This window comes from Vombatus ursinus, unplaced genomic scaffold (genome assembly GCF_900497805.2).
Source record: "Vombatus ursinus unplaced genomic scaffold, bare-nosed wombat genome assembly UNPS02014812.1, whole genome shotgun sequence".
Lineage (NCBI taxonomy): Eukaryota > Metazoa > Chordata > Mammalia > Diprotodontia > Vombatidae > Vombatus > Vombatus ursinus.
In genome coordinates this window covers 83225143-83241683 of record NW_020954590.1, presented here as the reverse complement: position 1 = coordinate 83241683, position 16541 = coordinate 83225143, and the positions used below count along the sequence as shown (strand labels likewise).

The window sequence follows — 16541 nt, the reverse complement described above, 5'->3', positions numbered from 1 at the left end:
AAAAAAAAACTCTGTTTCCTTCTGTTACTTTCATTAACTTTTCAGATATTCAGAGTTTGACTTCTTTTTAGGGTGATCTTTTCATTACATTGTAGTCATGTATGATATTTTCTTGGTTCTGATTATTTCACTCTATAACAATTCTTATAAATCCTCAAATTGATAATTTCTTACTGTATACTAATATTCTGTTCATCATATATCATAGTTCTTGGGGTTTTTTGGTTCGTTTTTTTTTTAACCTTTCCCCAAACACAGAGTATTGCTCTGAATATATTGGTATATAGTAGATCTCTCTGTGTTTGACTTCCTTGGATTATATGTATTTTATAGTTGTTTTAAATGGATTTTTTTTTGTATTATGTTAGTACTATATAGAAATGCTATTGACTTTTGTAAATCAAACTTGCCCAAACTGTTAATCACACCAATTAGTTTCTACATCATTGTCACCTGTAGATAGTGATAATTTTGTCCCCCTTTTGCCAATGTTTATATCTTTTCTTCTCTTATTACTATAACTTGCATTTCTAGAACTATTTCAGACAGATGAACAATTCTTTCAGCTCTGTGTTTTCCTACTAATTTATCTTTTTGTTGGATTTATCCAGTTCTGAGAGATGAAAATTGGGGTCTCATGCTATTATCGTATATGTGTCTTTTGCATTTTCCCTACCTTTTCTTTTAAGAACTTAGCCAATAAGCCATTTGGTGCATATATACTTAATGTTGTTATTCATTTCATTATGTGTAGTACTGTAAGTATAATGTAGTTGCACTATTTGTTTCTATTGACTTCATACATTTTTCTATTTATCTTATCAGAGATAATGAACACATTTTTAGGCTCACTTGAAGCGTGATACATTTTGTTTCTTGCTGTAATTTTTATTTTGTGTTTGTATATGTATATGTATAAATATATATACACATACATACAGATAGATATGTTTTATATACTTTTGCAGCAAATTTTAAGGTTTAGTTTTTTATCCATTTCTCTATTCTTTTTATTGAGGAATTTAATCCCCTTTATATTTAGGGCTATAATTGCTAAGTTTATTTTCTCTTCCATTAATTATGTCTTAATTTTCACTTCTCCTTTCAAATGAGTACTTGTTTTGTTTGCGTAAATATAAACCTGGTCCCTTTCCCCTTCTTTTCTGCCCAATCCCTAACGCCATTAGTTGACCTTTATTTATTTGGGGTTTTTTGTTTTTTGTTTTGGCTTTTCCCTTTCCATCTGAAATAAGAGTGAAATAACTCATCTTTCCTGTTTTTCCTCTACTGCACTTCTTTGAAATATATGTTCATTTCTCTTTCTCATTTAAATTGTATCTATTCTTTATTTCTAGTCCTTTTCTTCTGATGTCCCAGCATTATTATATACCTTCTGTAGCCTTACTACTAAATTCTTTCAGATTCCCAGGATTTTGATGAATTTTGTTCCTCTCCAAGATTGAGAATGACCAGTTGGGACAGTGCTACAGGACAACTCTGCTCTGTGGTCCTCCTTATGTCCCATTTTTATCAGTTCTGCTCTTGTAGGCTCCAGTGTTCTTTCTACAAATTTTTCAGGCTGATCTCTGGAACCTGTATATCTAATGGTTAAAGGAGAATCTCCCAAGACACTCCTGACAGGGGTGCTCTGAAAAGGTTTTGCACTTGTGTCTCTTCTCCTTTATAGAAATTTTCTTCATTTGGAAACAGTGAAAACCAGTCTTATTTGTTCAATTACCACAGAATATTTCTGGCAGTTCCTTTTTTTTTTAAATTTTATACAGGGGGCCAAGAAGATAGTGTAAGTCTCACAATTTTGGAATCTTATTGTGCAAGTCATAAATAACTAAAACCATTTAGTATCTATTTGTTTTTTTACTCTTCTTTTCATGGGAAGTTGTGGAATATTGGCTATATTCCATGAGAAATCCTAGCTCCTGCTATCATAATGACATGGCAATCACCACAACTCTCTTTGGAACCCAGAGTGTGCCTGAAGATTGCTAGTGACCATAATGGTCATTGTTTTGTTTTTTCTCTAGAGATTAGCTTCTTTTGCAAAATTTGTGCATTGGTATATTTACTGATTAGTAATACTTTTCCTTTTTCTGACACCTTCAGAGTTTAATGAAATAGAAACAATGGGGGCAGCTAGGTGGTGCAGTAGATAGAGCACTGGCCCTGGATTCGGGAGGACCTGAGTTAAAATCCAACCTCAGATACATAATACTCACTAGCTGTGTGACTCTGGGCAAGTTACTTACCCACACTTACCTCACCAAAAAAAATAATAATAATGAAATGGAAATAATGAAAAAGTTTGCCATATGCATATATAAGTAGAAAACCTCATCTAAAAATTGGTTGACTAGATATAACTTTTTTTTTCTTGAAGCACTTGATACAAGTAAGGGGTAGTATAATAGATAAATACAGTAGAACTGATATTCATCAGATGCAGTCTTCTATAAAGACCCAGCCCAAGTACTTTTCTTATATATGCCAAATTGCACTAAATCTTGGCTGCCCATTTTTCTTCTCAACTAGGCTTTGTCCAAAATTTGAGCGTAACCTTAAATCATAATCATGGTTCTACTGGCTTTTTGTATGCCCCTTCTAGCCTCATGGGGTAAATGGGCTGGGATCTAGTATGGAATTTATAGTCCTTTCCCACCATCCACTTTTGGGGAGAGAATATAGGGAAGGTTGGAGAAACCAACATTTAATGCTGGTCTCTGCCTTAGCTAATGGTACCTGTGTTTCTGCCGGGCAGCCAGAACAGCTCTAGGCAACCAGTTACTACTTAACCACACACAGTCTTCTTTTTTCTCTCCCATTCTCAGATCTTTCCAACTTTAGAAATAACTATGTGTCTAAAGTATTTCATATAGCTCTTTTTTTTCTAGCAAAATAAACCTATACATCAACCAACTCCAACATTATATGTAATATTCCATACTGACAGTCCAACATCTCTGTAAAAAAAAAAAAGGGAGGAAGATACATTTTCATATCTACTTTTGGGGGGTGAGCTTGTTTATTATCATTTCAGGGCTTTCAGCTTTGATTTTATTGTTGTTTTGAATTACTTAACTTGTAATAGTTAATTTATTATTTTTAAAATCATAGTAAAACTTGCTTTCCTGATTCTATTTACTTTGTTTTGTATCAGGTTATATAGATCTTTCTATGCATCTCCATATTCTTCATATTAATATTTTTATAGCACAGAAATACTCCATTACTTTCATGTGCAACAATTTGTTTGGCCATTCCCCCATCAATAGACTTTATTTCTTTTTGTTTCCAGTTCTTTGCTCTTGCAGAAAGTAATAACAGTTACGGAAGAGAAAAGTATTTCTACAAATACTTTCTTGCGTATAGCATCTTTCTATTTTCCATGATAAATATGCTGAGCATTGGGATCTTCAGGTTAATGGACATGAAGATTTTATTTGCTTTCTTAGCTCGCTTTCTTTTTTTCTAAATTTATTTATTTTTAGTTTTCAACATTCATTTCCATAAGATTTTGAGTTCCAGATTTTCTCCCCATCTCACCCCAAGATGGTGTGCAATTTAATATAGGCTTAAGTATATATTATATTAAACCTATTTTTGCATTAGTCATGTTGTAAAGAAGAATTAGAACCAATGGGAAAAACCATGAGAAAGAAGAAACAAACCAAAATAAAGAAAAAGAGACAGAGAGCAAATAATATATTTCGATCTGCATTCAGACTCCATAGTTCTTTTTCTGGATGTGGACACCATTTTCCATCAGGAGTCTTTTGGAGTTGTCTTAGATCCTTGCATTGCTAAGAAGAGTGAAGTCTATCAAAGTTAGTCATTGCACAACGTGGCTGTTACTGTGTATTATGTTCTCCTGGTTCTGCTCACTGCACTCAGCATCCGTTCATATAAGTCTTTCCAGGTGTTTCTAAAATCTGCTTGCTCATCATTTCTTATAGCACAATAGTAATCCGTTACATTCACGTACCGCAACTTGTTCAGTCGTTCCCCAACTGATGGGCATCCCTTCAATTTCCAATTCTTTGCCACCACAAAAAAGAGCTTCTATAAATACTTTTGTACATGTAGATCCTTTTCCCATTTGTATGATCTCTGTGGGATACATTCATAGAAGTGATATTGCTGGACCAAAGGGTATGCACATTTTCATAGCCCTTTGGGCATAGTTCCAAATTGCTTTCCAGAATGGTTGGACCAATTCACAACTCTACTGACAGTTGTTATTACTCGCTAGTAATAGTGAACCTTTCTATTTACAACCATTCCTTATTGACTATCCCAACTTGTTTTTATTCTTTGCCTATTTGCAACATGTGAGGTGAAACCTCAGAGCTATTTTAATTTATATTTCTCATATTATTGAAGATTTTGGAGTAGTTTTTCATTTGGTTATTAATGGTTTGCAATTCTTTTGAAAATTGTTTATGTTATGACCACTTGCCACTGAAGAATAACTTGTGGTCCACACTTAGGTTAGTTTCCTCTGTGTCCTGGAAATCAAACCCTTAGGAAAGGTGGTATGGGATAATGGTAGAGAGCTGGCTTCAGAGCTGTTAGAACTAAGGTTCAAGTTCTGCTTCTGACATAGACTGACAGTGTGTCTTTTGGCAAGTCACTTAGCCATTCAGTATTCAAACTAAGACTATAAATGGCAGAGAAATTGCCTAACTACTACATTGGTAGAATAAGTTCCTCATCAGATCTTCCTACACCAATGAAATCACAAGCTCAGTTATTATCCTATCAGAACTTTAACAGAGGTGTTCGACGCAAAGTTACCTTTAATTTTTTTTTATGGTGAGACCTTTAGTATTTGAGCCATGTATCCATTTTTGGCTTTTTGTGGCATGTGATGTGAGGTTTCTCTAAACTTAGTTTCTGCTGACTTGCTTTTCATTTTCTCAAACAATTTATCAGATGGGGAGTTTTTGTTCCTTTGTTTTCTCAAATATTGAGTTATTTTGCTCAGTTGTTTATAATTCTTTCTTATCTGTTTTTTTCCACTGTTCTATTTTATTTTCTTTTTTTTTAAACCAAATAGTTTTGATGATTACTATTATGTAGTATTACTTGAAGTCTGGAAGTACTACTATTCCCCCTTTATTCCTACTTTTTTTTCATTATTTCCTTTGAGAGTTTAGATCTTTGTTTCCTCCAAATGATCTTTGTTATTACTTTGTTTAGGTCTATGAGGTAGCCTCTTGGTATTTTGATTGGTATTACTCTAATTATTTAAATTAATTTAGTTACTTTCATCATTTTTATTATATTAGCAGAGCACAGCCATTAGGTCTTGATATGCCTCCAGTTATTTAAGGTATTTTTCACTTTTAGGAGGCATTTTATACTTGTTTTTATATAAATATTAAGTGTGCCTTGGTAGAGCAACTCCCAATAAATAGGGCTTCTCTTCCTGTTATTTCTTTCTGTATTTTGTTACTGCTTTTCTAGAGATGCTAGTGATGTTTCTGGTTTTATTTTAAGTCTGCTGTATGAAACTTTAAGCCTTTTCTTCTACACTGATTCAACATTTATTAAGTACATACCTTGAGACACACAAGGCTGCAAGAATGATATGAACATAGATAAGATACAGGTCCAGCTCTCAAATTGTTTATTATCCAATGAGGAGATAAGACATTAAAAAAACCAGCAACAGCACACAACTCCAGGTCAAGTGCTGTGATAGGCAGGGAGAAAACAATTGCAGATAGCAAAATAGGAGAGGAAAGCTTCAAGAGAATCAGAACTGATGGTTTTAAGTTCCACTAACTAGCCCAAAAGTCTGTTTTATCCACAGTCAATAGTTCTCTGAAACTAAGGTTTCTGTAAGAAGACCATATGATTCTATGGGTGAATTTGTTCAGACTTTTAATTTAGGATGCTACATTATTAGCTCACATAACTGGGGTAAGGACACGGGCTCTGGGTGATGAGTGGCTAACCAATGGAATCTGATAGGTTGACAGTCTGAGTTGGTGACTGACAAAGGTGATGCTGAACCCCCCACCAAACTGGTGCTATTGAAACTTTGTTTGTGGGTGGAGACTGTATATATGCAGTGTATATATACATATATATATTCACACACATATACATATACATACTATATATATATGTACACAGTATATACATATATATAGAATATATAATATAGGGGTTGCTGACTGTATGAGTGGTTCAGAGAAAGAATTTGGGGTTTAGAGTGATGAAAACTTGAATCCAAACCTTATTTCTGCCACCTGTTAGCAGTTTGATCTTAAATAGTTGTCTTTGCTTGTCTGGGCTTCAGTTTACTCATAAGTAAAATGAGGAGGTTGAACAAGTTGTCTTATGGGTTCCCTTCTATGCTTATGATTCATACTATTTGTAGTCCTGGGATCTGTTTCCAATCGCAGCATTGGCTGACACTCCATTTGTAGACATCTCACACTTTCTGAGCCTCGTTTTTTTCCTTAATAAAATGAGTAGAAAATGCCTGTTTATTTTTTATCTACCACATTATTAAAAAGATTATTAACATACTTTTTTTTTTGCAAATTCCTTGAGTGACAGGCTAAGCACCTGGTATCATTACTTAGTATTATTAATATCAATGCTAATTGTACAACAGAATTTTTATTATTAAGTAGTCATTTTAGAATTATTAATTATAATTATTGTAATTTGATAAACAGTAAGATTTTTAAATGTTACATAATCTTGGGAGCAAATTTTCTATTGTCATTTTACAAAACTAGAGTAGAGGATCTTTTTCTTCAACACATGAAATAACAGAAGTAAGTTTTGGAAAGGCCTGAGACATCCCTGGTGGGATAAGAATCCTGCTTGAGACCTTGCATGAATTTGATTCTATGAAAGCTGCTGGGAAATGTTCCCAGGAAGCCTCCTTTCCAATGTGTTTCATGGGCTTTTTTATCCAAAGGGGCTGTTTCCATGTCATAATTTGGATGTTAACTTAATCATATCTATGAAGCTTTTTTCACAAACGAAGTGGTCTGAAAAATATTTATTTGCATTTCAATGATAGCCTTTGTTTTTAGGCCAGAAGGGGCATAATAGACCTTTGACATCTTTATGATTCCTTTTGTTGTGTAAAGCCCTCTTGCTTTCCCATGCTGGTGATAGATGGACCTCTGCGTTAACCTCTCCAAGCCACTTCAGTCAGGCATTTAGATGAATCTTATTGTCCTGTGCTTTTATCTTTTAGTCTAATAAGTGCTGCACTTTGGGGTATTTGCAAATCAGGCTCCATCTGATAATTGATGAAGATTTAATTTTTTTTTCAATTTAAGCTTTTAAAAGGTATCCATGCCCAAAGCAAGAGAACTGAGTGCATGAGGCAATGTGAGAAGTTTACAAAGCGCAGATACAAGTCAAATGGGACACATGGACTGATGCAATCTTCTTGGCCTTAGAAAAATCAACCCCAATCATGTTGAGGGTATATTTGAGTTGTCTTACTTTCCCTGGGAATGGAATTATACGTTCCCAAATTAATTCCCATGCCAATGATTTGCTCCTCTCAATATTTATGTTCAGTTTTTAGTCTTCCATTTGTCTTAATCCTTCTTGAAAGCTATAAACTACTGGAGTCCCTGCAAAATAAATAAGTAAACAAATAAATTTGTAAAGAAAGAAAACTGCCCACCTTCTTGGGCTGTGTAAGGTCCTCTTCAGTATCCAATAAGCAGGAGTCAGGTGTCAAGACATCTGAAATAACTGGTGGTGGTTCTCTCACCACCATTTCTCACCACAATTGCTTCATTTTTGTTTGTTTTTTCCCTCCCTCTTTATTTTTCTGCTTTTGGTTTTCCTCATCTTTTTCCAATTTTCTGTTTCTCAGATTGGATTTAAAAAATCAATTGCACAAGTACAGAATAGTGATGAACTTAAAATGGAAAATGATAGCAACATTTTTGTGTATGGCTAATGTAGGCATTTGTTTTACTTAACTATGCATATTTGTTATGAGAGTTTTATTTTTTTTTATTTTTATTAATTGAAGTAGGTGAGTAGGAGGCAAAGAAAATACTTGTTAATTTAAAATTTTAATTTAATTAAAAAAAAGTACTGGATAGGAAAAACAATCTAAATAATTTAGAGATCCTCAAACAATATTACCAAACAGAATGGCAGCTTCCAAAAGAGCAAATTTAGTCTGAAGCTATGGTAAGGTAGACAGAGTGTCCAGAAAGTGAAAGGTAATATTCTCACTATTTTCGTCATTACTCCAATCACATCTTCAGTATTATGTTCAGTTTTGGATGCCATATTTCAGAAAGGATATTGTTAATTTGGGGCAGCCAAGTAGCATAGTGGACAGAGGGCTCAAGACCTACGCTCAGGAAGACCTGAGTTCAAATGCGGCCTGAGACAGCTTTGTGACTCTGAGCAAATTTGCTTCAGTTTCCTCAACTGTAAAATTAGCTGGAGAAGGAAATGGCAAATCACTCTGCTATCTTTGCCAAGAAAACACCAGGGGTCACAAAAAGGCTGACACAACTGAAATGACTGAACAACAACAATACCATTGCTAATTTGGAGACCAGAAAAGAGTGCCCTGAGAGGTGAAGGCCTTTAAGATGAAGTCAGGCCCTAGGACAATCAATTGAAGGGGCTTGGGATATTTAGCATAGAGAAGAGAAGATTTGAAAGGGAGAAAAGTAGCTGTCTTTAAGTATTTGAATGGCAGTGGAAGGATTAGGGCATCATTAGGAACAATGGATAGAGACTGCAAAGAGGCAGTTTAGGCCTGATGTGATGAAAAACTGGCTGACGACTGATTTATTTTCTTTTTAAAATTTTTTTATTCATTTTTTATTCATTTTAAACTTCAATACAAAACAAGAAAAGAAAAAAAAAGAACATTGGTTTATTTTAAAACAGACAAAAAACTACCCCCACCCCAAAACTCCTTCAGGTCTGCACTTGACAATATCTACCTATCTACTACTTATAAACAATGAACAGAGTGATTTTTATGTGCTAAGACTGAGGCCCTATGTTTTTTTTTTCTTTTCTTTCAATGGGGAATATGAGACTGAGCTAGGAAACAGGATCAGAGTTTGTGGTCTAAAGGTAAACAAAGTGAGGTTGGTGGAAACAGCTTGCTAATTGTTCACTGTTCAGTGGCTGTACATACAGTCTTAGTTTCTGAATGAAATTTGAAAGGAAAATAAATTTGGAAAGCAAAAATAAGTCCATCCTTAACCAAATTAAGCTATCCATTATGTGTGTATTTGTAACACACACACACACACACAAACACACACATATATCCAAGCCAATCTGAAGAGTTGATCAACAAAAACAAGAGGAATTTCATCTAGGGATTCATTGTAATACTGTAGAAAGAACACTAGACTGGGAGTTAGATGACCTGGGTTCTGATATTTTCTTTGTCATTAAGCATTATCATCACTGTATGTAATTTGTTCAACCCTAAGCAAATAACTTACCATCCCTGGCCTTAGTTACTCATCTTTAAAATTAGGGCATTCGATTAGATAATACTGAAGGCCCTTCTCAACTCCAAATTCCTACAATTCTCCTCTCCCCCCTTCCCTTCTTTTATAGCCCTACTTTTATATGTAAGGATCACCAGGGACTACTTAGTCCACCAGATGATACTGAAATAAGAAAAAAACGTTTCCTGGCTCTTTCAAGAATTACATGGCCTTTCACTTCTCTATGAGTGGCCTTCTCTTCCTTTCTTCAGGGCAATCCAGTAAACACTGGTGACACATCTGCTGCATGTAAGACAGTGGTGCTCAGCACAGAGACAAAACATGTCTCCATCTATCCCTGCCCTCAAGGAACTTAAACTGCTACAATCATACTCTTGACTTTGGCTTTGTTTTCAAATGGTTTTTGGATTTCATTTGGATTTGGATTTCGTAAGTGAAAATTTGTTTGAGTGACTTGTGGTAACCATTTTCTTGTAGGTTAGCTTGCCACTCTATGGCCTGGTCCTTTTATCAAGGACATAAGTTTTATTCTCTCTGAAACTGAAGTGGTAAACCAACTCCTTATCCAACCTTTAGAGGCACTGTCAGTCAGTTAATAGCTATTGATTGATTGAGATCTTATTTGTGCTAAGCATTGTGTTAGACACTATAAGGGATAAGGTGAGGGACACAGAAATAGTCTCTGCCCTCAAGGAGTGTACAAGATATTGAATTTATTAGTTACCTTGAAAAAATTATTTTCAAGTTCATTAAGTATGCCATAACATTTAATTTTAGCACTTTGCTGTACATGTAAAAGGCTCAAGCCCTATTCTTATTCTTGTGCCATAAAACACTGATATCTTGTGATTGAATAACTTGAAACCCAGCCAGCATTTTCCAACCAATACTTAATATTTTTAACAATGGGCTTTAAATTGAGTAGAACATATACAGTGTAATAAACTTACTTCATAATGAAATTTGGTTTTAGAAAATCAAAGCATTTTTTAAAAATATGCAGTTTAACTAGAGGCCAATTTTGTGTTTTATCTTTGTATCCTTAACACTAAGAACAGTTCCTTCCACCTAATAATCAATCAACAAATGTTTATTGAATTCAATTTAATCTATCATTTAGAAAATGCAAAATTCTGTTCTGTTTTGGGTTTGGATTATATTATACAATGATAAGGAAATATGCTATTGTGAAAAGAATGCTGAATTTGGAATAAGAGGGTGCTGGATTAGACTCCTAGCTCTGGTATTTATTATCCATATCACCTTGGGCAAGTCAATTCACCTACGTAGGCCTCAGTTTCCTAAACGCAAAACAAAAGAGTTAAACTAGATGGCTTCTGAGGTCTAGCTCTAAATCTTTCATCTTTTCACTTCACAGTTTAAAAATTGTTTTTTCTACCAGAATCTGAAGAGTCAGGTAGTTTAAGTCAGGTCTGTACAACCTAAAGCCCGCCAAAGGATTTCGGGCGGCTTGCAAAAAATGTAGTGGATCCTCTACATTTTTTGTGGGCCACCCGAAAACCTTGTGGGTGGTGCGGGCCTGGTATAAGTAGTATTATCTGTAAGGGGAAACTGAGACTTGGGAGGATAAGCCCATAGTCACACAGCCAGTAAGGATCAGAGCCAGATCTCAATTCCAGAGTCACACAGCTAGTAAGGATCAGAGCCAGATCTCAATTCCAGGTCTCCTAACTCCAAATTCTATGTTCTTTCTTTCTGTATCAAGCTAATTGTTCCTCCTCTCCCCACCTCCATTTACTTCTTGATTATATTTTATTCAGGTTAACATTAAAATTGTTTTTTATGTCCAAAACAGAAGTGTATCAGTTGCAGATGAGGAGACAACCCAATAATGAATGGCATTGATTTTTAAAATCTCCTATGTAGATGATATTAGCACAAAGAACAGGAGTCTCAAAATGTGCCAGTGTTCTGAACACAAAACAATGACTAGGAAACACCTGGTCTTATTGTTGCTCTGTTTTGGTAAAGAATAATAATCTTTTTAACTCCTGCTTTTGTGTGTGTGTGTGTAGTTGTACTTTACCCAAATGAAATAACATGATGTGGTTGTCCCTTGAAAAGGATAATCCTTTGCCTGTGAAAAGCCAGGAAAGATGCCAGGGAGCTTTCACAAAAAGTCATCAGTTATGTGATTATTCATAGGAAAATTAGGCACTTTATGGAGGGCCAGTGGTGAATTTTTAACCCTTTGCTGACTAAAATCTCTGGTAGAAGAGATTTATTTTTAAAAATGTTTCCAAGATATATCATAGTTTTAGTAGACCTTCAGCTCCATTTTCTGTACTTCACCTAAAATACTGAACAATAACAATTAATGTTTATAATGAAGAATCACTGAGTCCTGTAATGCAGATTGGGTTATTAAAGATATTAAATCATGCTTTTGATGTCAAAATTCATTTTCACAAATTCCTAAGAGCTTTGGTTAGCTAGCATGCATCTATATACCTGAACCTTAGAAAATGTCTTGTTTTTCTCTTACAGGATTTGGGAAGAAGGGAAAGTGCTCATCTTTGATGACTCCTTTGAACATGAAGTTTGGCAGGATGCAGCCTCCCTGCGCCTAATCTTCATTGTGGATGTGTGGCACCCGGAGCTGACCCCTCAGCAGAGGCGAAGTCTGCCTGCAATTTAACACATATTGGAGGCTCAGAACATAAAAGAGGGAGGCTTTTAATGTCTGTTCTGTCTGCGTGGCTGTGTAGACAGAACCATAAATGCTGAAGCTCCTAATGCTTCTGCTTGAATTGCAACCTCAAAAATGCTAGCCTGCTCAGGTTTAGAAGATGCTGAAGGAATGGTTTGTCTACTCCAGCTCATTTAGAAATTGTTCTTCTCTGTTCCATGCTGCTGTGATGCCGCCATTAAAGTGAAAACGTGAAACCTTCTTACCAGCCAAAGATTTTGCCCCTAGAGTAGGTTTGTCTGTGTGCATTGATAGGAAATATAGATAATGTGAATGGATGGTTATTGTTTTGTAATTTTTAAATGTAATTGTATTTTTCTATTAAGCCAGCCCTAGAGCATTTATTTTTATGAACCACTACATTCTTTTCTTTCTTTCCTTTTTTTTTTTTTTTTTTACAAGCTGTATAATGGCTTCACTTCCAGCTGTTTAGTATTGTTATCTTTGGGGTATTCTTTATCAAGATGAGTTTTCCTCTCCTTTTGTAATTCCTTTTAATATAAAGAAACTGGTATGAGAGAGAAAATGTTATTTTCCTACTGTGATGGACAGGAAAAAGTAGAAAACAATAGCTCTGTCTAAAAAAAAAAACATGAAAATAACCTCCCTTTTTATCAGTTTATTTTTTCTTTTACCTGGAGGCCTGGTTTCTGACTAGTACGCTCTTTGTGTTGATAGTAGAGACAAACTGAGTAGATTGTTTATTTCACTGAAGAAAAGTTTTGTTATTGAAAAACCGTGTGTAGTAATTTGAAGTTGATCCATATAAATGCCACATATAGCTCTCATATGTGACAAGAATTAGACTTTGGGGTTTTTTTGTTTTCTAAGAAAAATTTTTTTCATACTAAAATTTTCTGTCTTCTAAGATTAGGCATATGAGGGAAATGGATCCAGGCCCTGTGGGTCTTGATACCTTTAGCAATCAGGGTCCAAGCCCTCCCTTATCTTTACACAGTATTAATCCATATAGAGGATAAGTGAATGCTCCATTGATACTTCACAGGATTCCTGCTGTATTTTTCACGTATCAGTTTTTGATAGTGTTATTCAGGATGACATAATGGAAAGGGTAATTACTGCAAATGGGAAAATGCTAGGATCTTTGTCGCATGGTGGGATATCATAAGAAATCTTTTCTTCTTTAAAACAGTTGGAAACACTTTTCCTGATTTCTTGCCTTAGAACAGAATTGCTACATAAAATGAAAAAGAATGCCTTAAAATAAGCATCAGGTTTGCATGGATGAATTTTTAATAACACATATTACAAAGAAATAACATTTTAAAAGAATAATTTCCATAGAGAATCAAATCACTAGGTAAAGTTTTAATGAAATAAAACATTTTAATTTTTTCTAAAACCAAGTAAGAGTGAAATGCACCCTTTGAAAGGTGTGCAACATAATTTCTCTATTAAGAATGTGATGATGATCACGCACTGAATATCATTTCATGGGCCACGATTAACAAAAATGTTTATTAAATGCCATATTCATGGCATTTTTTTTAATAAACTTGAGTGCCTGGAGTCCTGGTAGAAAGCTAGAACACATAGCCTTTTCATTCCAGGAACGATCGAGGCAACTTCTGACTCGTCTTCTTTAGCTGTCTTCCAATATTGAAACTACTCGTATTTCTTCTATCTCAAGAGCACAGGTTCTACTGGAGGGGCACTGGGGAGTTTTTATCCCTTTTCCTTGAAAGGAGCCTCAACTAGAATGCACAGGTTGACAATACTGTATGAGGAACTTACATAGTGGTTCCTGTGTAGTTGCTTCCATTTCTAAACCAGGTATTTTGTGACTTTTTTTGTTTGTTGGTTTGTTTTTTTGGTGGAGGGGAGGTGTGGAATAGAAGTCATTATGGGTGTGGAATAGAAAATCAAGAGAAACAGTATCTCCAAAATAATGACCAATATCAAGAAAAAAACAAGAAGAAAAAAGTCGTTTTTGTCCTTCAATATTTATTTAACAAGGGGAAGTGACTCAACAGAGAAGGACGGTACAATCCAATGCTTGTGTAATAGTAACTAACATTCATGTCAATTCTTGTTGAATTTGGTTCCTGTTTGTAAATCTATTGCATACATGTACAGAAAATTCAAATGAGAAAATGTACATGGGAACATTCATCTTACATTCATGTCATGAGATTTGGAGAAAAACAGATTTACAAGCTAACTCATGTTAACTTAGGTTACTGTGGTAGGTAGAGTGTTTTAAATCAGGTCACTAAATCAGGACATTGAGACTGCCAACTTAATAGGCAGGTGTCTTTTCACTGTTTTAAAACATAGCACTAATTGGCTTCAATGACATTTTAAAAACTTGGATCCAACAATTGTCACATATATAAACCCAAGCAATTAAAATGGCTCCCTGATTTGCTTTTATTTCTTTTTCATCTCTCTATATAATTATATAAAAAAAGTCATTGGGTCACAGTACAGATGAAGATATTTCAGCATGTGATTAGGAGTGGCTGCCCAAAAGTAACTGGTTTTATTTACATACCTCTGTGTTGGCAGAGTGGCTATATTTTTATTTCATATCCTACTTTATCATTTTTTTTGCAAAAATAAAAATAATAACCAACATTTATATAGTGCTTTGTAAAGTTTCCAAAGCACTTCACACACATTATTTCATTTGAGCCTCACAACAACCCTGCGAGGTAGGTACTGCAGGTGTTACTAGCCCCATTTTACACATGAGGAAACTGAGGCTCAGAAAGGTAAGTTGACTTGCCCAAGGTCACACAGCTATTAATTGTCAGAGGTGGTGGGATCTGAACCCAGTTTTGAGGCTTTTACAAGATTGGGCCAGAATGCATAAACAGTGTCCATTTCTGTTATCCTGTACCAGTAGCAATAGCTGGTATGCTACAAATGCACACATTAATACTTTTTGATGATTTTTTTCCAGTGAAGAAGGAAAATAGTAAATGTTAATTCCATTTGGAAATGGAATTTTGAATTATGTCTTCCCCATGATTTGCTCAGCTTAAAATGTTAGCCCTCCTAAATGTTTCCATTTAAAATATCACTGTACCACCCATCATTAGCTGAAATACCTTCTGTTTGACACATGATGCCAAGTAATGGTACAAATAAATAGATGAATGTCTTTGTGGAGCAGGTGGCTGAAGAGAAAAAGATGCCTAAAATTGTAAAATTGATTTAGCGAAGCAAACGCATGGCACAAAATCATTTCTTACAGGTTTTCTTTTATTTTATCTCCATATCCATTTCAGTGAATGGATAGGATTGATTTTTCAAAAACAAATAAAGCAGTGAGCTGATCTTTGGCATTTCAGTCCTGCATTTCTATTCTGCTCCTTTTGTTTAGAGTACATGCCCATTTAGTCATTCATTCATCTGAGGAAGTATTCCTCCTCAGTTGAATGTCTGCTTTTTCTAGCAACCACCAGAACCACCCTCTGTCTGCAACCTTTAACTGATGGCAGGAGTGAAGGGGGTTAAATGGTTCCATAGCATTTTCCTTAGCTGTCATGATCTAAATGAAACAATGTGAATAGTTCCGTCAATCACTAAAAAAAAATGCTTCCAATGAGATTCCCCTTTATACAGATACAGACCAAGCTAATAGACTCTAGAACTGCCTATGGAAAATCATGTCATAAAAATGAAGAAAAACTGTTTCTCCAAATTGTGTGTCTTCTGCCCTCATGATGTAAAATGGTTTTAGAGAAGATACAAAATTTCAGAAAAGTGTTAGCCAAATATCAAAATAAATAAACTGTAACTAGCCAGAGTTATATGAACATGTTCTCAGGATGAACTATTCAATGCTGGTGGTGAGGTTAAAGAAAAAAAAATCAATGAGAATGAAAATTATTGCAGATGCTTTTGTTTCATGGCTTTGCACTATACTAAATCTGAAAATTGTATCTTTACAGTTTAATTTGGACATATGTTGTTTGAAAAAAACACTCACTTTTTCCCAATATGATATATGAGGAGAAATGTCCAAAATGTAGTTTATGTATGTGAGCAAGGAATTAATAAGTCCAACCCTTTTTGATCCTTTTAATACCATAAATGTAAAATAAAAATTGAAAAAAAAATTGTTCCTGGTTTAAATTAATGTCTTGCTTCATCCTTGTGTCCTTCACTGAAAAAGAAATCCCTCCAGTCTTTGTTTAACTTTGGCTGCTCAGACAGATGGCTGGTGACGATCGTTATTGTCAACAGAAGTGGAGGACCTTTTGTCAAGCAAGATGTGTGCCTGTGGGGATCAGTTAAGCATGTGCTTCATAGGTGACAGGTGCCACTGAAGGCTGGTAAGATGTATTTTGGTGACTTAGAAT

The 16541-nt window shown here is 34.9% G+C and overlaps 1 protein-coding gene across 1 annotated transcript in view; it reads left to right on the top strand.

Moving 5' to 3' along the window:
* LOC114054008 (aspartyl/asparaginyl beta-hydroxylase-like) overlaps positions 1-12565 on the top strand; it is a 100608-nt gene extending 88043 nt beyond the window's left edge. The window contains exon 13 of the mRNA XM_027877098.1: positions 12009-12565. Within this exon, the coding sequence (XP_027732899.1) occupies positions 12009-12159 (151 nt within the window). The 3' untranslated portion in view covers positions 12160-12565. The remainder of the gene's footprint in view (positions 1-12008) is intronic.
* The last annotated feature ends 3976 nt before the right edge of the window (positions 12566-16541 follow it).